The 21,480-nt window shown below is 38.2% G+C and overlaps 1 protein-coding gene across 2 annotated transcripts in view; it reads right to left on the minus strand.

Annotated features, from left to right (window-relative positions):
* Positions 1-2,471: 2,471 nt before the first annotated feature.
* NALCN (sodium leak channel, non-selective) overlaps positions 2,472-21,480 on the minus strand; it is a 229,320-nt gene continuing 210,311 nt past the window's right edge. For both annotated transcript variants that reach the window (XM_068677799.1, XM_068677790.1), the window contains 12 exons: positions 21,379-21,453; positions 18,493-18,612; positions 17,312-17,380; positions 15,442-15,590; positions 14,653-14,746; positions 13,695-13,827; positions 13,069-13,184; positions 10,143-10,300; positions 9,303-9,453; positions 7,043-7,192; positions 6,253-6,370; positions 2,472-4,776 (listed from right to left, as the gene is read on the minus strand). In XM_068677799.1, coding sequence (XP_068533900.1) covers positions 4,583-4,776; positions 6,253-6,370; positions 7,043-7,192; positions 9,303-9,453; positions 10,143-10,300; positions 13,069-13,184; positions 13,695-13,827; positions 14,653-14,746; positions 15,442-15,590; positions 17,312-17,380; positions 18,493-18,612; positions 21,379-21,453 — 1,527 coding nt within the window. In that variant the 3' untranslated portion in view covers positions 2,472-4,582. The remainder of the gene's footprint in view (positions 4,777-6,252; positions 6,371-7,042; positions 7,193-9,302; positions 9,454-10,142; positions 10,301-13,068; positions 13,185-13,694; positions 13,828-14,652; positions 14,747-15,441; positions 15,591-17,311; positions 17,381-18,492; positions 18,613-21,378; positions 21,454-21,480) is intronic.

A 21,480-nucleotide genomic window follows, 5' to 3' on the forward strand; every position in this document is an offset into this window, starting at 1 on the left:
CTGAGAATGCAGAACATGCCACTGCACTGTCTGCCTTACATGCAACTGGGGAGTGAAACTTAAAAGAAAACCAAAATACAGGGCTTGGGGGAGGATGCAGCATCCAGCTTCTCTGCCAATGAAGTCAAGGACTAACTTTCTTCTCTTACCTTCAAGGATGAACATACCTCTAAGTTACATGGAGAATCCCATCCCAGTGACTTTCATCATAGGGATGACCCAGAGCCATCCTGCCCAAGTCTTTGTCTAGGACTCAGTTATCTGGTATAAACCAGTTTGTTTCCAACCTCAGCAAAAGATTTCCTGATACAAAGCAATGCCTACTGAGACTCTGGAGGCTTGTGCCAGTTATGGATTGATTTCAGAAGGAAGAAAAGACTAATGTCAACAGCTCTTCAGGCTGACAGATGTTTTTGCCTTTTCTACCTATACTTAGACATTTTTTGCCCTTCCACTAAGCTATCATTTTATGAAATACAATTTTGTAGGTGCCCAAGTAGTTTGCCCAAATTCCCTAGTGCAGGTATGCAAGGCAGATAAATGCACGAAGCCAGTAATGGTGCTGAGACACTTATCTGAGAAAGGAACCTGTGGAAGGGGGCTAAAATGCCACTGCCTGTACACTTAGCTCGCTGATGGGTTAATAACTCGGTGCTTAGAGGTTCGTCATTGAGAACAATGGGCAACAGCTGCTAATGGGGTCCGACACTAGCACCCTTGGGAAGAAGAGGAAGGTTAATTGAATTCTAGTGAGGCTTCCTTTGTATTGCAGAGCAATTGAAGAAAGCAGGGCAGCCAACTTCCCAGCATCATCAGCAAGTTCATCCTTGGTGTGATTAAAATGCCTGCAGTAGAAGGGATGGATTAAGCCTTCTAAAACTAAAGTCAGTGAGACTGAGATAATGATATTGGAAACGTTGACTGACAACTCAGGCCAGAGTTTATTTTCATGTGTGGAAATGCTGTGGGAGGAGAAGAGCGGGCATTCTGGATGGGAGGCTTAGCACAGATCTTGCTTGCTGGGGCTCCAAATGTACTGTTACAACAGTGCGAGCTCTTTTCCTGCTTTGGTTATTCATGGACATCCTTATCTGCACAATAACAAGAGCAGTGGGCATGTTGTGAATAACAGAAGAGAACAAAAAAGATTATTTTTACAAAGTCACTCACTTGCTTTTGGCATCCAAAGCTCTGTCTTCTCAGAAGCTGTGATACTAGTCTTCGAATGTAGACAACACTGAACGTAATGTTATTTGGAAGATATTTAAATCTGATTGGTCCTGATTAGTTAAAACAATGATGGTATTTTAGCTTGCCAGATAAAGTGCACTTTATGTTTTTAGCTCTTAATTCAGTTGGATATCATCCAGTAGCAAATGGTTTCAAGTTATTAATTTCTTAGTTCTAAATGTGATTGTCTGAAAAAGGACCTGACTTTGGAACGTTATTAAGATACAAGTCTGCTGCGTGTTCTCAGACTTCCCACATTTTCCTTTGAGTAGTGACAACATGCACTACTCATTTTGCCCCAACCAAGCCACCAACACTTTTACAACTTGCTTCCTATGGAAGAGAGCTCTCCTTGGGACGAAAAGAGGTCTAAACACTTTATTCTTTTTATTTTTATGGGATAACGCTGCATTTAATGCTATGAGCCAAGAGCGCTGCAGGTAGTGATATTCCCCTGGCAATTTTTTGTTTACCTTTGTCTAGGATCTGTTCTTGTTTGAACATTTCTCCAGGGCTGTCTGGACTGACTCTAATTTCCTAATGCAGTATTATTCCCTCCTTGTCTCTCTTCCATTGTTTGTGCATGTTGTTTTGAACTTTGCTTCTTCACCTTCATGTGCAAATGTGCAGTGGTTGCTCTGTGGTAAAGCAGGAGGTTATTAGTTCCTCTAGTTATGCCAGGGGTGCCATCCTAAGAAGATTTTCACCCTAATCTAGTCCCCTGGGTGCTCTGGTGTATATTATTTTCATGTCTATGTAATTGCATTTCACTTCCTATATTTTTACAAAAGCAAAGTGAGGGAGGCAGCAGGTGAGCACTGCTTTCTTAGAACCAGATTGCAGGTTAAATGAATGGTCCAGGGACCTCCAGTGTTTTGTAAAATGTTTGAAGGCAGCCTATAAAACCATCACAACCTTTCCACCACAAACTTACTCATCATACACACACACACAAGCATGTTCACATCTTGGAGCTAAACAAAGAAAAAGAGTTAAACAGAAATAAAAAATGAACAATCCGATATAGTCCCATTTTCTGAATGAGAAACCCTGTGGCAGTACTGCTGAGGTCAGTCACTGAAAGTCCCTCTAAAAAAAAAACAAAGGCCTTCCAATTACAGGAATTTGAAAGCATCGCTTTAAGTGATCCTCTACAAACCACACACCTAGCCACTATGCAGCATTATCACAGATGAGCTAGATTTAGCAAATGCAGTTAGAATGAAAGCCAGGGGGAAGAATATTGCTTAAAGCAACTCACTTTTATTGACAGAGTACTGTAAGGCAAGGAAAAAATGTCTGCCAGATTTTTTAAAAAGAAGATTTGCAGCAAGAATGGTTCAGAAAGATCTGCAGTTCAATATATTATTGAAATTTCAAAGATACCGTCTTTTATAAATCCAATATTTATCTTATTGTCATATATACAAAAGCTGAACTTAAAGAAGCACAGAATAGAACACAAAATCATGGATTTCCATATGAGGTTTTGTTGATGGTTCATAATCTAGCCAGTAAACAAGAGAATGCACAGATTCTGTTACATATATAGAATCGACTAGATTTAAACTTAAATATATCCCAAAGCAAATAAAGTAACCACAAAATACAGATGTGTGCAATGTGACATTTTTTGGAAAAAAAAATATAAATCTAAACAATGTTCAACCGGATACCGAGAACAAAACACTGATAGATGCCAAGAAAATTGTATTTTATGGCCAAAGCTAATTTTGCATTTACAGTGAAGGCATCTGTGAAAACAATTCTGTATTCTGACCACCCTACATTAATATTTTGGCCAGAAAACATCACAAAGCACTGTCTTTTGTCAGCTTTTTAAAGGATATATATTTTAAGTGGCGATATACATTAGCTGTGAGCCTCTTTCAAGATCTCACATCAGACCATGTTAGAGCAACCTATCATTTCCATAGGAAACAATGGTAATGAAAAGTCCCATCTACGCTAAAAAACCCAGTCAGTGGCCAAGCTATAAAATGTACAGTCTCTCAGTTCTTCCTCAAAGGAAGGGCAAATTTTAGCCCACATTTCTAGACACCCTAAATTCTGAGACTAATGGACTGTGTGCAATACTGCTCTCCTGTATTGTGTTGCTTTTCTTCTCCACCTCCATGTCTGTATAGCATTGGCCTTTCACTGGAAAAACTTATGAAAGGGACAGCTGCTTTTTCACCAGCGATAATTTAGCACTATTGGTGCTTCATAAAATAAAAGAATGCTAACATGTAAGAATATTAAATATCAGGGTAAAAGGGACAAAGATACCTAACCACAGTACTATGTCATGCTTCAGCAGTGCACAGCTAACAGCATGAGTAGTATCATGGTTAAGTAAAATTCACTTCTACCTATACAGACAAAACTAAACCATATTTTAAAAGCCATACAACACTGCTCTTTAAAGAGAACCCCCAACATGCTAATTTCTATTGCACAGACAAGAACAAAGTTATCTTATGGCTACACAAGGAAATGGGACCCAACTAACAGGAGAATAATGACATACATGACCAGCGTAATACATATATGTAACCAGCATAATCTGAAAATGTAGCATAAATCATGTTTTTTCAAATGGAAGTCTTCTGACGGATGATTAAATGCACAGTTTTCATGTCTTTTTTTTTTTTTTTTTTTTTTTGCTTTTTTTCTGTATGAAAATCAAGCTCTTCGCATAATTAAACAAAACCCAAATATATTTACATTTTAAAAGCCAATCCTTCACCATCTGATTTTAAAATGAATTATCTTGTATCTTGCATATTTTAAAAAAAGGTCCAGAAAAAGCTTAGATTTGTAATTCAGAATCTGTACTTTGTAAAAATACTTCCCTTTAACATGAAGTCAGTGCTGACCTCTTCAGGTCATTTGTGAATAATAAAATCTTTCTAAAGAAATCTTAATAAATAAGAGCTGAAAGAAAACACAAGAAGAAGAAATATATTACCTTTGTATTGTAAAGTGTTGCAATTTTAAAGTACAGTATAGGTTGAAGAAAAACACAGATGCGTATATCAAAATGCATTTCCATTATGTACTTGCAGAACATGAAATCTTTCAAAGCTCTGTAAAGGCAATACAGTCTCTCTGGCTTTATTAGTAGTGCTATTGTATACAGATTTCTTAAAGTACAGTTAATACCTATAGAAGTGAACTCTAACATATAAGTATGTGCTATGTTTCATATGGCAGAAGGATAAGCAATTGAAAGATTTTATGACACTGATTTTAAATAAATCATACATCACTTACAGTGTGTTCAATTCTAAACATAGAAAATTAGATTGTGTTTGAAGTGGTTGTTGTTGCAATCTTACATAAATCTTTCTCAGATATCAAGTAGGTCCTCTCCACTTTCATCGCTCTCCACAGTTAATTGTCTTGTCCACCACTTCTTGACTTCTGATCCACAAGATGCCGCATCAGACATGGGATTCATTTTGCATACAACAGATTTCATAGTTGAACGTCCACCAAAGCGAAGGTTGACTGAAGACACGGAATGGCTTATTGGTTTGGGGGCTATGAAAGTAAACAGAAGGCTCTGTATTAGAGTACATTTGCTTCTTGAACGTTTCTGCTTAGAATTCAGGTGTACAGAACTAGCTGGACTGGGGTAGCTTTGAAGTGGTTTAGTGCAGAAACAGAAGGACTCTACCCCAATGATTTTTTCAGCTCCAGCTGCTCCCCCTGCTCCCACTCATCTGCTGGTAGAGCAGTTTAACTAAGCAATGCCTGATTTCCTTTTGCTGGGATAGCTGAAGCAATAGGTCTCTTCTTACCTGGCTGATTGTAAACTAAATGATTTAGGTAGTACTTACTTGAGCTGATGTACTGGAAAAATGGTGAAAGTGTTACCACTTCAACCAGAAAAACGGAGGAAAAGAGCATTTCTATGCCTAGAAAGCGATACTTGACAACGACCTTGGAGTAGAAACCAGTGCAAGGTGCTGGCATGGCTTTTGGAAAGCAGTAAACCAAATGTAAGTATATGAAAACCACAATTGATATTAATGATGTTATTCACAATCTTTGTTGGACTGGGAACAGAGTACTTACCACATGCCAGACTTTACTGTGCATGGGGGTGTCCCTCATTTGCTGTCCGGCATCGAACAGTCAGGATTCATGTGGTCAAGAGCAGTGCTAAGAAAGGAAACCCTGAACTCCTCATTCTTACTTGGAAAATGTATCCAGCTGTCTATAGCCCAATGATCCCTCCTTAGCATGTTCCCTATTTTACTCTTCCTCTCTGTTTTTCTCAGTGACACTTAAATGGAAAATGTGGACTGAAAGCTCTCTAGTAAGCTGTTCCATTTCTTGGACAAGTACTCTGGTCACTAAAGTAGGGTTAATGGTATTCAGTGCATGATCACCTCTCTGACTTTATACATGGCACCTTATACACTACATACACAACATAGTTACCTCTAAAGTGGACAGAATCATCTAGGTTGGAAGAGACCCACAAGACCACCTAGTCCAATCTCTGACCTAACACTAACAGTCCTCCACTATACCATATCCCTAAGCTCTACATCAAAACGTCTTTTAAAGACCTCCAGGGATGGTGATTCAGCCACTTCCCTGGGCAGCCTATTCCAATGCCTAACAACCCTTTTGGTAAAGAAGTTTTTCCTAATATCCAACCTAAACCTCCCCTGGTGCAACTTTAGCCCATTCCCCCACGTCCTATCACCGGGCATGTGGGAGAATAGACTAATCCCCACCTCACTACAGCCTCCTTTAAGGTGCCATATTCCAAACTTTCAGAATTGGCAGAAAGGGGAGAGATTGCTGTATTTCAGCACAGATGAGGGTTGAAAAAGTCTGATGTGAATGCAAGCTACAGACAGGAGGTAGAACTGTGAATTATGAAGCCTCTCCCTTGGTGTTTGCTCTATGTTAGTCTAATGCTTTATACTTTTTTATGGTCTTATTACTGTACAGCAGTAATTTGGCACATGGAAACTCTACTGAAACACTTTTTTTACTTACCTGATGGCAAACGCCATTGTCCAAATTTCCGCTGAGGTTTCCCAGCATCTGCAGAGTCTTGTCGATAGCCACCTCTGTCAGAAAGCGTTGGGCTAAGGAGCTGCTGCTGGCTACTTGTCTGAACAGAGAAACAAGAACCTCAGGTAAAGTTCTGCATCACATGGGGATAATCCCAAGAAAGGCTATCTAACCTTTCTAGTCTACTTCCAAGTTTGTACACAAATCCAAACAAAATATATTACCATTTGTTAAGGCAATATAGTTTCTACTCTTTACTGCCCCAAAAATCCACAACTGATATGAAAATAAAGACCATTTGGGCTCAATTCCATTATGCAGTTGCATTGAAGGGTACAAAATTGTTCTCAGCCTTCTACACTAGATTACCTTCTTCATTTCCTACTCTGGAAAAGCTCAGGAATCCTACTCACAGGACCCAGCATGCCCAGTGCTATCACTCCCAGTGTGAAAACAACTTGAGAATTCTGGAACAGGTAAACTTCATGTCCCTGAGCCTGTACACAGCTCATGCTAGTGCTGGAAGTTGGTGCTGAGTATCATACAGCTGAGTTCACCCTACATAGTGCTAGCAAGGCAGCTAAATAAGCTGGGGTATTCCTGCCATAGGTCATCTTGTCTTTACATCTAAAGGCAAAGAGGAAAAGCAAAATAAAATATTGCTTTCAACTTTTCCAGGGAAAATGATATTTAAAAGAACAAATAAGAAACACGGAATTTTATTTTATTTTTTAATTTGCTCTGAGTGCTGATAGTCTCCCAGTTAACATACCTCTGGCTGCGCACTGTTATCTTGATTAATAGCATTCATATCTTCGCTTGGCTGTGTTGTCTCAATGCTGGGAGGATTCAGAAATCGGCTCAACTCCTGCTGTTGACTCTCTCGTAGACTATGGATAATGCTGCACGACTGCTGTTGTTTCTATCAAGGTACAATATGTGATGAAAATAATGTGTATCTCATTGGTGTATCTCAGTGTTTGATTATTTAAAATCAAAACAAAACAAAAATAAACCCACGAACTTTTAAATATTTAACCAAATAGTGAGTGCCAAATGTGGATTCCAGGTGCATCAATAAAGCCACATGTATCAGATGGCCGTTATTTAAATAAAGTGACTACCAGCACATCTAGCCTTTATGTATAAACTGAAGGCTAGGACTTATAAACTACATTAAGTGGAAGACAAATTGCTCATAAAAACCTAGAGGTTAAAAATACACAAAGTTTTTAATTCATATGCTAACTTCTCTGCAAAAGAAGAAACAAGGAAATTGCTAGAGATACCATAAGATTTACATGAATGCAATGAAAAAAATCTGATTGTTTTCATGGACTTTGGAACAGACTTCCAAAAACAATGAATAAAACAGTAGAGGAAACCTTGGGACTGAGTATAGAATTACAGTACAAATAGAAAAACAAAACCACTACTATTATAATCATACAATCTAATTTGCTTTTAAATTAAAATAAACAGCCCTTAGGAAGGGTTTCACTTGCCTGGGTAGTTTTCACAAGCTCCCTCTTTAAAGACTAACAAGAGAATTTGAAAATACATCTTAACTTCCATAATTATATTCAGTTTATAAAGGGTTCATATAATGTGAAATGATCTGAACTGTATTAAGAGAATGAAATGAACAGCATATTTAACACAGTGTAATTCAATATCATAATGAAATGAACATCTGAGTTGAACAAACCCAGAACTGAGAGCTGAGATTAAATTTACTGTCATTGCTATTACGGAGATGGAACCAAAATGAAACTATTTATCTGAATATGCCTTGAACGCTCATGTTTCAGCTTGAATCTGCATTACATTCATATCGCCCAGTTATACTTTTTATAAATTTGCAAACAGGAAAGGCGAGATCCCATGATCACAGATGTTTATAGAAAACCTCCACACAACAAATAAGCCTTTATAAAAATAAAAAATAACAAAACCTGGACTCAGCCTTACAGCCACTGAAAAATCACTCATTAAGATAGCCAGGATAAAACTTTTTATATAAAGGATGAATTGTTTTTTGAAGAAAAGAGGAGAATAATTGCAAAGGCCAATTCAAATTTCCTGAAAATATTTAATACAAATTTCTTCCAAGACAAAGTTTGATCAGCAAATACTGAAGTTATGCTGAGCAAAGCCAAAAATGTTTCTGACAATCAGCAGCACTGTGTAAAGAGAATACAGAAGCACTGGCTGTATCTGTGCTAGTGAATTAAACAGACTGAGATTTCCTGCAGTGCTGAAGCCAAGCGGCAGGCCTTGCATGATCTGGCTGACCTCCTCTACAAGAAAGCTTCAAATTCACTGCTGACTGGGAACAGTCCCCACTCTATTTTCCCTGAACTGTGCCTCCTGTAGCAGTGATCTGGAAGGCAGCAGTCTGTGAGAGCAGGAACTTGCATGGACCAAAATCGGGCCAAGGAACATGAGTATGGGTGATCCCTTGCCAGTCCTGGGCCAGTGACCTGGCCCTAGTTATCTACTGGCATAGACATGGCTACTGTGGGCCATGGTTTGTAGACCTGGTTTGCATGTACACATTGCTCATTTGCACACAATTAATTTCAAGACTCATTCCAACTATGAATCTTGATACAGATTCCATTTGAAGAGTCATATGCTGGTAGCTATTAGTGGTATCTTGTGTCAACAGAGGCAAGGAAATAACACAATTGTGTTTAGAGGCAGGACTAGGCTTAAGAGTTTTCATCAAATTACATTGTTTTTCCTTTATTCCTTTGACTTTGGTCTTTGCACATACATCTTCCTGATGTATTGAAAAGACAGATATATTTTTGTCAGGAAGACAGCTTTTTGCCTTCAAAAGATGATTATTTTTATAATGCTTTGAATTGATCTGTTGACATTTTTTTTTTTGCTGAGTTAGCAACTGCTACATTCTTTTTCATATAAATATTATTGTGGCTCCAGAATAAATTAAGCATTGTGACAGCAAATTCCAGCTTTGTTGCAATTTACTGCAGCCATTTAGAATCTGTTTTAGCTTGACTTACTGCTCTAATTCGCTTTAAGCACTTCTTCAGCCACATACGTATGGTCTGTTTGGCTACCTCCTCCTCTATGGTATATTCCAGTTGCTCCCTAGCAAGCAGCTCTTCCAGTTGAAGACTTTTTCTGATATCCACAGACCTATATGAAAGCATGCTGGAAGAAACATACATATTGTCTTTTTTAAATGCTGATATACAGCTAATTGAATTTAGAAAATCAAAACTCATAATTAATGAAGAAAAAAAAATATGCAATTTTGGCACATGCACTGAATTCATATCTGAAGCTAAAAAATGCTAAGATGATTCTAGAAGAGACTTTTGGTGCTTGAAACAAATGAAGAGCCTAGCAGCTATATTAACAATCCAACAAAGGTGTTTCACTGAACTGTAAGCAACTAGGACATTTGTAGATTTGGTGTTTTTTTCTTTTTTCTTTTTTTTTTTTTGATAATTTTTTACATTTAGATAATTCTGTGATTCTGTAATGTTTTCATTTCTATTTTATTTCTAGTCAGATACACTGTCTGGGTACTTCATGTGTTAGAACAACTTTGCATTTCTTGGGATTCAAGGTCAATATAAGACTGCGGGTTAAGACAATTTGTCTCAGACAAAAATGTTAAAATCACTTACAGCTGATTCCCTAAGACCCATGTTTTCCATCATAAATATTTTTTTCAGGAAAAAAAGGAAATCCAATTTTTGTATTACATTTTAAATGGTAGTGCCTCTGTGGCTATTGATCTTGCCTTTTCTCAAGATTAATGAATACCTTTTAGCCTGGCAAGAAATACAGGACATTATATGATTTCTACAAATGTAGAGAAAATCTCATAGTACCTCAGCACATCATGGAAAGTGACATCACCACCATTATGCAGCCGTTCCATTTCGTAGCACATGTGCTTGAACAACAGCTTGTCCTTGTCAAGATCCACCTCCAGCCTGCCACGCAGAAGCCTCAGCAGAAATTTAACTCGGAAGGTAGGAATTACTCCCTGGGTAAAATTGCATAATAGCCGGTATATTATTACAGTGATCTAACAACCAACTCAGGCATTCAACTTGATCGGTGAGAGAAATACTATTTCTCCAAAGATTCCATGTCAAACCTTGCAGCCAGCTCTTCAGCACATGCACATCACTTGTAGTTCATGGAACTTTGCTGTTATTTGACTGATACATAATGAGAATCTGTGCTGTTCATTTTGTCAGAAATTTTCAGAAATTGCTTTGGGGATTTAGTTTCCCCATTTGCATTTATCTGAAATGAGTTATAACACCCAAAAAGCTGCCTTTGAAAAACTGAAATTAAATTACAGTTTAAACATTCACAGCCTGGCCTATACCTAGCTGTAAAACTCTCCCTTTCTGTGTGAATTTTTGGACAGGACAACGTTTGTAGTTCACTGTCTTTTCATAGGTCTTCTGCTCTAAGATTCAACCTAGCCTAACTGGAAGCATTTTTGCTGTTGTTGTATTGCTGTTCCACATCACAGAGAGATACTGTCAGTTCTGGGCATGACAGATGCACAACTCTCCATCTCCATCAGAATGGACTGCAGCTTCCAACACCACCACAGCCACCTGCCACCTGCAGACAACCAACTTCTGTCACCGTATATTCATAACTTAGTGATGTCATGAATCATTCAGGTGAGGATTTAGTTCAAATGGGTATCAGAATTTCTGAATAGCTCAGACTCTCAGATGCTTTTCTCATCCCAGAATCCCTGAATAATTGAGATTAGAAGATACCTCTGGAATTTATTTTGTCCTGCCCACTGCTTAGGTGCGGCCACCTAGAGCCAGTTGCCTAGTACCGGGTCCAAATGGATTTTTGAAGATCTCTGAGGAGGAGACCCTATAACTTGTTGGGGCAACCTGTGCCAGTGCTCCATCACCCACACAGCAAAGAAGCGCAGCCTGATATGTTCTGAGGGAGCTCATTTGTGCTTGTTGCTTCTTGTCCTGTCACCGGACACCACTGAAAATAGCCTGGCTTCTTTGCACCTCTCCCCTTTAGGTATTTTAGACATTGGTCAGATCCTCCTGAGCCTTCTCTTCTTCAGGCTGAATAGTCCCAGCTCTCTCAGTCTCTCCTCAAATAAGAGATGCTTCGGTCCTTTAATCATCTTTGTGGCCCTTTTCTGGACTTCCTCCAATAGCTCCTTCTCTGTCTTGTACTGGGAAGCACATCAGTGAATGCAGTTGTACTGGGTCTGGCTGGGATGGTGTTAACTTTCCCTGCAACAGCCCATACAGTGCTGTGTTCTGCACTTGCAGCTAGAACAGCACTGGTATCACACCAGTGTTGTGTCTACTGCTGAGCAGTACTGCCATCGCATCAGGGCTCCCTCTAAATCCCCTCAGAGCCAGTAGGCTGGGGGTGGGCAAGAGGATGGGGACAGGATATTACCAGGGCAGCTGACCTAAACCAACCAAAAGGATATTCCATACCACATGGTGACACACTCAGTAATAAAAGGTGGGAAACGGGAAGGTGGGAAGGGGTCTCATTATCAAGACATCTGTCCTCCCAAACCACTAGGTGTATTGAGGCCCTGCTTCCTGGAACATGGCCAAACATCACTCATTGATGGGAAGTAAGAATAACAGTTTTTTTTTCTCTGTGTGCTTATGCGAGGCCTTTGCTTTTTTTTTCTTTCTTTCTTTTTTTTTTTTTTTCTTTCCCCTCTTCCTTTAATTAAATTATCCTTATCTCAATCTGTGAGATTTTTGTTGTTGTTCTGTTTTGTTTTTCTTTTCTTTCAAGCATACTTTCTTTTCACCCTCTTCTTCTGAGGAGGGGGAATGAGAGAGTGGTTGTGGTGGAGCTCAGCTGCCCAGCTGGGTAAAACCACCACATCAGTACTCCAGGTATGGCCTCACCAATGTTGAAAACAGGGAAGGATCAACTCCTTTGACCTGCTGGCAACACTCTCAAGGTAGCCTAGGATACCATTAGCCTTGTAAGCTGCTAGAGCACATTGCTGACTCATGTCCACCTTGGTGTCCAACAGCAACCCCACATTCTTTCCTGCAAAGCTGCTTTCCAGCTGGGTCACCCCAGCATGTTCTGGTGCCTGGGGTTGTTCCTCCCCAGGTGCACAACTCTTTACCTCCCCTTGTTGAATTTCATGAGGTTCATCTCAGCCCATTTCTCCAGGCTGCCCATGTTCCTCTGGATGGCAGCATGACCCTCTGGTGCTGAGTTTTGTGTCATCTGCAAACTTGCTGAGAGTGCACTCTGCCCCATTATTCAGACTGTTACTGGCCTCCCACTGGGCTTTCTGCCCCTGATCAGCACCCTCTGGGCCTGGCTATTCAGCTACTTTTCAATCCATCTTGATGTTTGCTCATCCAGCCCATACTTCATTTGCTTCCCTATGAAGATCTTATTGGAGACAGTGCCAAAATCTCAGCAAAGCTCTTCTGAATATCAGACACATAAATGGATGTGGGTCTGCAGACTGAAAAAAAAACCACACAGCTGTTGTGGAGCTGGGAGTACGAATGCGACTGTGTTGATACTATGAATATTTACGTCTGTTTTTAAAACTGCTGTTGTAAGTACTTCACAGTAGTAAAGACTACAGGTTAGTATTTGATGGATCGTGAACAATGTTAGATCATGTTCACTGAGCTTTCAAAACCTGGAAAGTAATTATTCAGTGAGCTTTGTCAGCATACTTTTTTCCCATATGATTTTTCAATGAAAAATGTGGACTTACTGGATTTCAGTGCTCGTGTTCAAATTTCTTACCTCTCTCTTGTCATCAACCATGTTCCAAATAATTTGAAAATGCCTAAGATCATTATAACTTAAAAGTTGGTCTTCTTCAGTTGAATAAAACAATGAGAAATTCTCCACAATGATAGCTAAAAAACACAAAACCAAAATACACTGTAAAGAAAGCCTGTAGTAACATTCTAACTGATGAAATATAAGCAACAATGAATTTCAACAGAATGTGAATTCTGCTGTGCAAGCTTCACAGGGCTTATGGGCTGCTGCATAAATATTCATTGTGCTTTCTTTTAAAAAGCTGTGCTTAAATGCTAGAGAGATGCCTAATCAAACATTTTCTAAAATCAATTAGGAGAATTCCCACAGTATTGGAAAAATGTTAACTGGAGGATAGGGAGGGTCAGAACATAATACATATATAATTACACACTGTGAATACAACTGTTCAAAAAACTTGTGTTCCCAAACTTCCTAAGTTTTAGCACATACCACACTAGAGAAGTATCAAAAGCATGACATGTATATAAGGTAAAAGTGAAGGTATAAAGTAACTTCATACTGGAACAGCACAACAGAATAAAGTCTAAATAATACACTACATGCCAAGATGGACTGTTTTGTTATTTCATAATTTCACTTACCAACAAGCAAATTTAGCATGATGTATGCAATGATGACATAAAATGAACAGAAATACATAAGAGCACCAGCATAATTTCCACAGTCTGTTTTCCAGTAGGTGCTGTTATCTGGTGTACAAAATGGAGGCTGAACCTTTAAAACAATAGAAAACAAAGTCAGTTATTTATAAAAAGTCAATAATTAATTTCTCTTTAATCCATATGACTTATGACTATAATTTTTTTAAAGCTTCATAATTAAGGAATAATTCTGAACATCAGATACGGGGAATATTTCCCTTTATAGAAAAGGAGGAAACATCTTTTTCATTGACTCTTGTGGGCATTTTTTTCTGGTTTCTTTAGTGGTCAGAGATCAGAAGAAGAAAGAGGCATGACAAAAAAACCTAGGCATGGATCTCACTAACACATGCAAGGCACTCTGCAGTTATACCATTGGAAAGGAACAAATTGGTGTTCTGAAACATGGCTTTCAAAAAGCTTCCTTGTGCATTAATTTTAAGAAGGAAGTGAATAATATGATCTTCGTTGCAACAGAAACCACAGGCAGAAATTTATTTAAGCCATGTAAAATGATTCAAGGACAAATTCTGAGGTCGTTAAGACCAGCATTCACTTGGAACGAACCACAGTACAGGCATTAAAGACAAAGTTTATTTGAAAGTCCCCTTGCCACAATCAAAGGAGAAATACTGGAAAAGTGTTTTACCATGCTTCCAAATCTGAAAACATTTTTATTTTAAAATCATTTAATAGGTTATCCCCTGACATATTATATTATGAGTCTGTGATTGAAACTGTAATTTTTATGTCATATTCTGAGGTTTACCAAACTAGGTCTCTTGAAGAGCTAAAGGCAAGCACATCACTCTTTGTACCACCTACGGTACTGGAAACACAGTGAGATGCAAGAATGTTTCCCATTCCTTGCCTACTTTATCTCTGTTAGTGTATTTACCATGCAGTCGTGCATAATTTTGTTCCAGTCTTCTCCAGTAACTATTCTGAAGAGTACAGTAATAGCCTTGCCAGCTGATGAAAAATTTGCATGTCTGTTTTAAACAAAAAGAGAGAGAGAGATCATTTAATGTCCCAGAACTAAATTATGGCAAGAAAAAAAAAAAGGAAAACCATTTCCATTTTCTACTGTTCTACTATTTTGAACCGAAATTAGTTACAGTATTATCTGAGTGAGTTCATTAAATTATTTATTCCATGACTTAAGATACAACAACTAAAATTTAGCTCAGGCACAGGTTTGTATATTCAGGCTCATTCTTTTAAAGAGCAAAAGTAGACTCAAGGCCAGATCCTTTCTCCTGTCTCTGTTCTCTTCTTGAAGTCTGATGACGATATTGATTGGGAAATCTGCTAATGCTAAGTTGACAGAATTGTCCCCTCTATCAATCTGGTATATAGATCCTGTTGCTGCATAACGCCAAGAGTATGTAGTAAGCACACTGTGTTTCTGCAGCTTGTGGCTAGTGCTTTGCTGCTCTGAAGTGCATTCCAGCTGGCATAATGAAGAGCAGATCTCAGTCTGCTCCGGGCTGGACTGGGTGTCATTTGGTCCAATGCACAAGGATTGGAAAGATGGCTCAGTGCTTCCTATCAGAAATCCTGTTCAGAGTGCTTCAGCTAGACCGGGGGACGTGTCTGTTTTTTACCAGGGATAAGCTTCTAACAGAATGTGATTTTTTGGGGGTGCTTTTTAAGGAACATCCCCATGAGATAGTACATACTGTACCTATTAATGTTCTCTCCATATTTCACTGTACCAAATAAAACCACTCCAGCAAAAGCGTAACAAAGGAGCAGCAAGAACATTCCCACTATGATGAAGAAACTCTTGTACATGCTGACAACCACAGTCAGGAGTAGCATTTTCAGTGTCACCTGGAAGGACAGAAAAAGCAATCCCTAATGTCATTCAGGAAAGCAGAGATAAAAGTGAGAGTTATTGCAGTTGCCATTTTAACAACAAATTCTTTACACACATAAGTTAATGGAAGAATCCAGTGAAATGGTACTTTATGAATCTGATTGGAACTGAACATTTTGTGTCTTCCTTTGAAATTCAGTATGCTTTTTACTCGTTGAAGATACCACCACATCCACCTAACAATGTCAAAATGTTGGTCCTCAAGCAGTATGTGTAAGGTAATACCATATAGGATGATATAGCGACACTACCGCATATGCTTTACTATAATATTCTAGGATCAGCCAGGAGTATCAAAGTTAGCATTGTACAAATGGTGGTACAGTAAACTACTTTGGGCTTATCTGAAGAAATGGGCTAATGTACAGAGAAGGGGATTTCCTTAAGATCAGTTCAGATTGATTAACTAGTTAATTTCTCATGCAAGTTGGCCAAAGAGCTTAAGAAGAGACCATAATTCTGGAAATTACATATGCAATGGGTCTAGATAATAGACATTATTTTCCCATGCAGCCATATTGTACATTTATTACTCTAGATTGCCCTAACACCCTTAAACACTTTGGATGCTATATAAAATTGTCTTTAATGGGACTGAGATAGTGGTTTTCTTTAGAATCATGCCAAACTGGTAAATCATACTGACTTTTAGGTATTGCATTGTATTACAGCAGATAAATTAATGAGACTGATGCAGCTCCTAACACAAAAGCACAAATGACTATGTTAAAGCTTTGAAAAAACTTCAGAATCAATCAGAAAGCTTAGAAGGCAATTACATGGTCTGGCTGCATTAGAAGAAGGAAGGATATTTCATTTGACTTCCAAGGCTTTACAGGCTCTGTGTAGTTTGATTGAAGGAAAAGTTTTTATCTTTACTCAACAAACCTTCTGGCTCACTGTTCTTAACCCTGGTGACCCACTGCAGCAATCTTTACTTTTTAACGCATTTACTTTAATATATCAGACTTCACAGAAAATGTTTGGATAATCTAAGTTCTACAGCAAGAGAATGCAGTGTCACCACTTGTTAAACAAATGTGTTTGTTCTCTGTCTATGCTTATTCTGCCAGTCTACTCTCAATTACATCAGAGTAAATCCAAGCACGAAAGAAATGTAAACTTTAGAAATGACTTGCTTTGTAGCCATCCCAGTGCCTCCAGAAGAATATCTTGGCACAATTTTTTTTTTCAAATTGAATATAAATCCTTTACTGTGGTAAGAGATACAGTGCTAAACACACAGACACAGACCTACATTCTGGATGAAGAAACTTCTACGGCAGAACACAATCATAACAAGATGAGTGGGTCTTCCACCACTCCACTAGTTAAATAAAATACCTGGCATGCACATCACACCATACTGAAATGAAAAAGACTGAGAGTAGCACAGTATATGTTCAGAGCTTTAAAGAACATTTTAAAATGTAGAACTTTTATTTTTTTTATGAAAGCGCAACTTTTCCAGTAATTATAATATATTGTTATTATGCAATACCTAAAACTCTGACTTTTATAAGACGGCATGTAAAATTGGAGACTGCTGCTGGAAGTCTCCTTTGTTGGCATATAATATTGATCCCTATAGAATGTGCACTAGAGACACATAGCAACTACTCCTTTAGTCTACACATGAGCACTGCAATGGCTGTAGTAGCTAATTTATACTTACATGCTTCCCACAAATTGAGAAAAACCTGAAGACAATTACGCATGCCCCCATCATGTATGTGTATGCATTCTGGAACAGAAACATGAAAGACTGAATACATCACATTCCCCCAGTGATCTCACAGAAAGATAAGGGTAATCTGTCTTTTAATAATGAAGTCACCGTATAAAATAAGAGAAACCATGAACTAGGAGCACAGATATTTCAATAAGAATGATGGAACAGTAAGAAAATAACAGAAGATGCTCTACCTCTTCAAAAACACTAACCCAGCCTCCCCACACATAAAACAAAAATACTTTCAGTCCTCCTATTAGCTGGGCAGTAATTATGTCCAGCTCCCCTGGTCTACTTGTCTAGGCAGCTGCTTGTTTAAAGAAACTGCTCAGGCCTTTCAAACTACTCTGCAGCAGGGAGCAAACTGAGGATGTCAGAGCAAAAGGACTAGCCACACTAACCAGGTTTTCCTCAAAACAGAGCTTAGGGCAGACAAGTGAAGCCCCAGCCATTATATGGTGGTGACTTCCATAGCTGGTGATTAATGACAAGCATCAACAATCCCTTCCCCTTCCCTCATATATAAGGGAACTAGGGCTGTAGCCAACTTTAAAAAAAAAAGAAAAAAGAAAAAAAGATGAGATAGAGGGAAAGCTGATTTCTTCCTCTCTCTTCCATGAATGATTTATTCTACTTTCTTGGATTAAACACAGCCTCTTAACCAACATCAGTGGGCCAGAAACACTGCTGGGTTTGGGACAGATTGTAACGTTCAGCAGTTTTGAACCTATGCCTTCTTTACTCCTATCTGGATTCTGTGCATGGTCTACTTCCTTGCTCCTCATGAAACTCCTGCTGACAAGAGCTCTCAGTCTTTTCAGGTTCCTTCCTCCTTTTCAGGTTCCTTCCCCTCCTCATTTACATTCCTCCTAAAGACTTCAATTTTCTGCCATATTTACAGACACTACCTCATACCAGTCAGACAACTTTCTTACTTCATCGTTGCCCAAGAGAAGGATTCCTTCTTCTTAGCAACAAGCTTAATTTGTTTCATCCATATTTCAGCCTTTTACTTGTTAAACTACCAAGGGCTTATCTGGATGTAGCACAGTGGTGATCCTACTGCTGGTGCTTAACAGATAAAATTAAGCTTAAGCACTGGAACTGCATTTTGTAAATCTTACCAGCAAGGCAAAGTGAAGTATCACCCATATAACTCCAAGAGATGTCACCAAGAGATCATACCGATTTCTTCTGCTTTGCCAGAAGCCAGAAGGTGACATGGCAATAATCTTCATTGTGACCTATAGATAAAAAGCAAGTTTTCAGTTGTACTGAAGAAATTACTATTTCTTACTATAGAACCCTCTTCCATACTCTAAAATGGTTGATGGAGTACCAAAGGAGTGCAGGTGACCATGTCAGACTGAATAATTAATGTATAGATTACTGAATTAAATGTGGTTTTAAGATTTCATATAGTTAAGTTATGAAGTTAAAAATGATTATGCTGATAATATGTAGCTACAGGAGGTAGTAATATGCTATATAGCTGTCTAAACAAGTAGGCTAAAATCACATAATCATATTTGAATTCAAGAACACAGTTGTGTTCTGTAGATCCTGTATTTCAAATTAATTAAAAAGCATTCCCATATTGCAAATATTCATTTCTTTGAAGAATTGTCTGTACTCAGCACCATCTGTACTCAGCAGTGTATAAGAGAAGAAAGCTAACAACAGTAAAGGCAGTACATTTCACAATGTTCCTGGTAAAAACTGCAGCGAAAGTGCTTGACATTTCCAATATAGGTAACAGAAGTGCAGACAGGAAGCTTAAGAATAGATACTGGTAGGAAACTCACAACAAGTAACGGATAGTGAAGTAGGGTGATGCATGCAGAAGGGACACCAGAGAGTTTGTCATACACAATTCACATCAAATCTCAAAGCAATTGAAGTGTTACTATATAAAGGGAATAATTGCCAGGCATTCATTACGTGATTTATTTTTTTTTTCCATCCCAGCTTGCAACACTGCCTTTTAGCAGTATTCTTGAAATTTCTGAAAACTAAAACTATATGTTCTGAAAACATATAAAGGGACACTAGTTTGTAGAAAAAATCTGTTTCTTTGGTTAGTTTTCTAATGTATATTTTCTGAAGCCCAAATAAAGAACATAGTCTCTGACTCTCTAATTAGCATTTGAGGTACCCAAGGGTGTCTTGCCTCACCTCTATCCAGTCAGTTCAGATGCCCTAGAATATCAGAGAGAGCTGCATGGGGCTGTCAGGGATAACACATGACCTGCAAACAACCTTGCCCTCCTGTAGCAGCTTCTGGAGGCAAGGGGAGATCAACTAGGCTATCCATAATAGCTCTTGATGCCTTCAGTTATTTAGGCAACTGAATCCCATATTACATCTCTCCTGATTACAGCAACAAATTGAACACCTACCTCATTTATATAATTTAAATAGCTAAGTTGGGGTGTCTATAGTCTTGAACTGAATATTACTCCCTGCAAATAAAAAATAACATCTTGCTTTATTCTGTGATCATCAGTGTTGCAACAAAAGTGAGATCTCTGAGTTCTTCCTGTTCTTCTACACCACATATAAGGATGTGAGCATTAGAGGTTTAGGACAGAACCAAGACTCATTAAACTGGACGCAGGGCCATTAACAAGATAGAAAGGCTTGGCCTTCCTCAAGCACCATATCTGCTAGTGGTAGCAGACAACATACATAGCAGAGTCTGAAACATCATCCTGATGCATTAGGGAAGATCCTGGGCAGGAAGCTGCTTCCTATCTTCATAAATTGAGTGCACTTGTAATGTGATAGCTTGCCTGTTGAGACAGCCAACATTTTTTTCCTGGCTCTGAAAAAGTTCCTTTGAAATTCTAGAAGTGCATTTGTTTCCCCTGGCACTGTAAGAGGAAAAGTATTTATGAAGACATAGTTACTAGGTAAGTTAAAACCTGTCTATATATGATAAAAATCAAACTTTTCTGTGTTTGCTCAGTCTCTCAGGAGATATTGATTTCTCCTGGGCAGAGAAAAAAGAAGCAACAACATGGACATACTCTATCTACGGCTGCTACAACGTATTTACTTCATTGTTTATTCATCACTGCTGGCAAAACCTATCACTGGAACATAGGAACTGTCATATTGGATTAGAGTGGTGGGAAATCTAGTCCACTATCCTGTTTATGATAGTGGTCAGTATCAGATATTCAGAAGGGACTGAAAAGAAAGATACTCAACAACAAACTTATAAAATAATTCCGTATTAACAGAGGAAGCACCTTCTTTAACCTCATAAATGTGTGCTTTGCTATGCTGTGGATATCCTTATATATAAAAATAATTAAAAAAATACATTTTACAGTTTATAATTGCATTTTAAAATATATTTAGGTCCTTAGATTCCAGTCTTATGAAAGCAGGCTAACTGCAACTTGCTCAGTTGATTCTGATGACAATTTTGTCATAGATACAGAACAGTTACCATATAGGATCCAGATCTATACAACAAAAGATAGCCAACACTGGAATTTGACATAGCTTATTGAAAGGTATTAAAATAAAATAATATTATTAATAATTTAAAAGGAAAAACAACAACAACTGTGAGAGTTTTGAGGATGTTACAGCTACACAACAGTGGGGATTAATGTCCTCTGTCTTGAAGGTCTAGGCAAAATATAAATGGATCAAGCAGAACTCCTGTGACAGACAGGCATTGTGTTGAAGAGTGAATTTAATTTGAGACGTTCTGTAAAAAAAAAAAGAGTTCACTGGGTTCACCAAAAACACAACGTGAAGTGATGAGAGCTGAACATATATAAAAACCCCCAAGCTCAAGGTGCCAGAGCATTATGACTATAATAAATGAAAAGTTATTCCTATAATACATGTTTCAGGACAAACAACGTGGAGAATCCCAAATGTACATGTTATGAAATAAAACTAGGGAAGAATGAGACAGCATTCCTAAAACCAAAACAAAATATACACATACTATTCTTAATCTCGAGAAGACATAAAGTATATTACTTTACCTCAAGGACAAAAATGAAGGTGAAAACAACAGACATTGTTGCTAAAGGCACAGTCACTGGATCTGCAGCATCCCACTGAAATGAAAACAAAATCTGTTCATA

This window comes from Anas acuta, chromosome 1 (assembly GCF_963932015.1).
Source record: "Anas acuta chromosome 1, bAnaAcu1.1, whole genome shotgun sequence".
In the NCBI taxonomy this organism is placed as follows: Eukaryota; Metazoa; Chordata; class Aves; order Anseriformes; family Anatidae; genus Anas; species Anas acuta.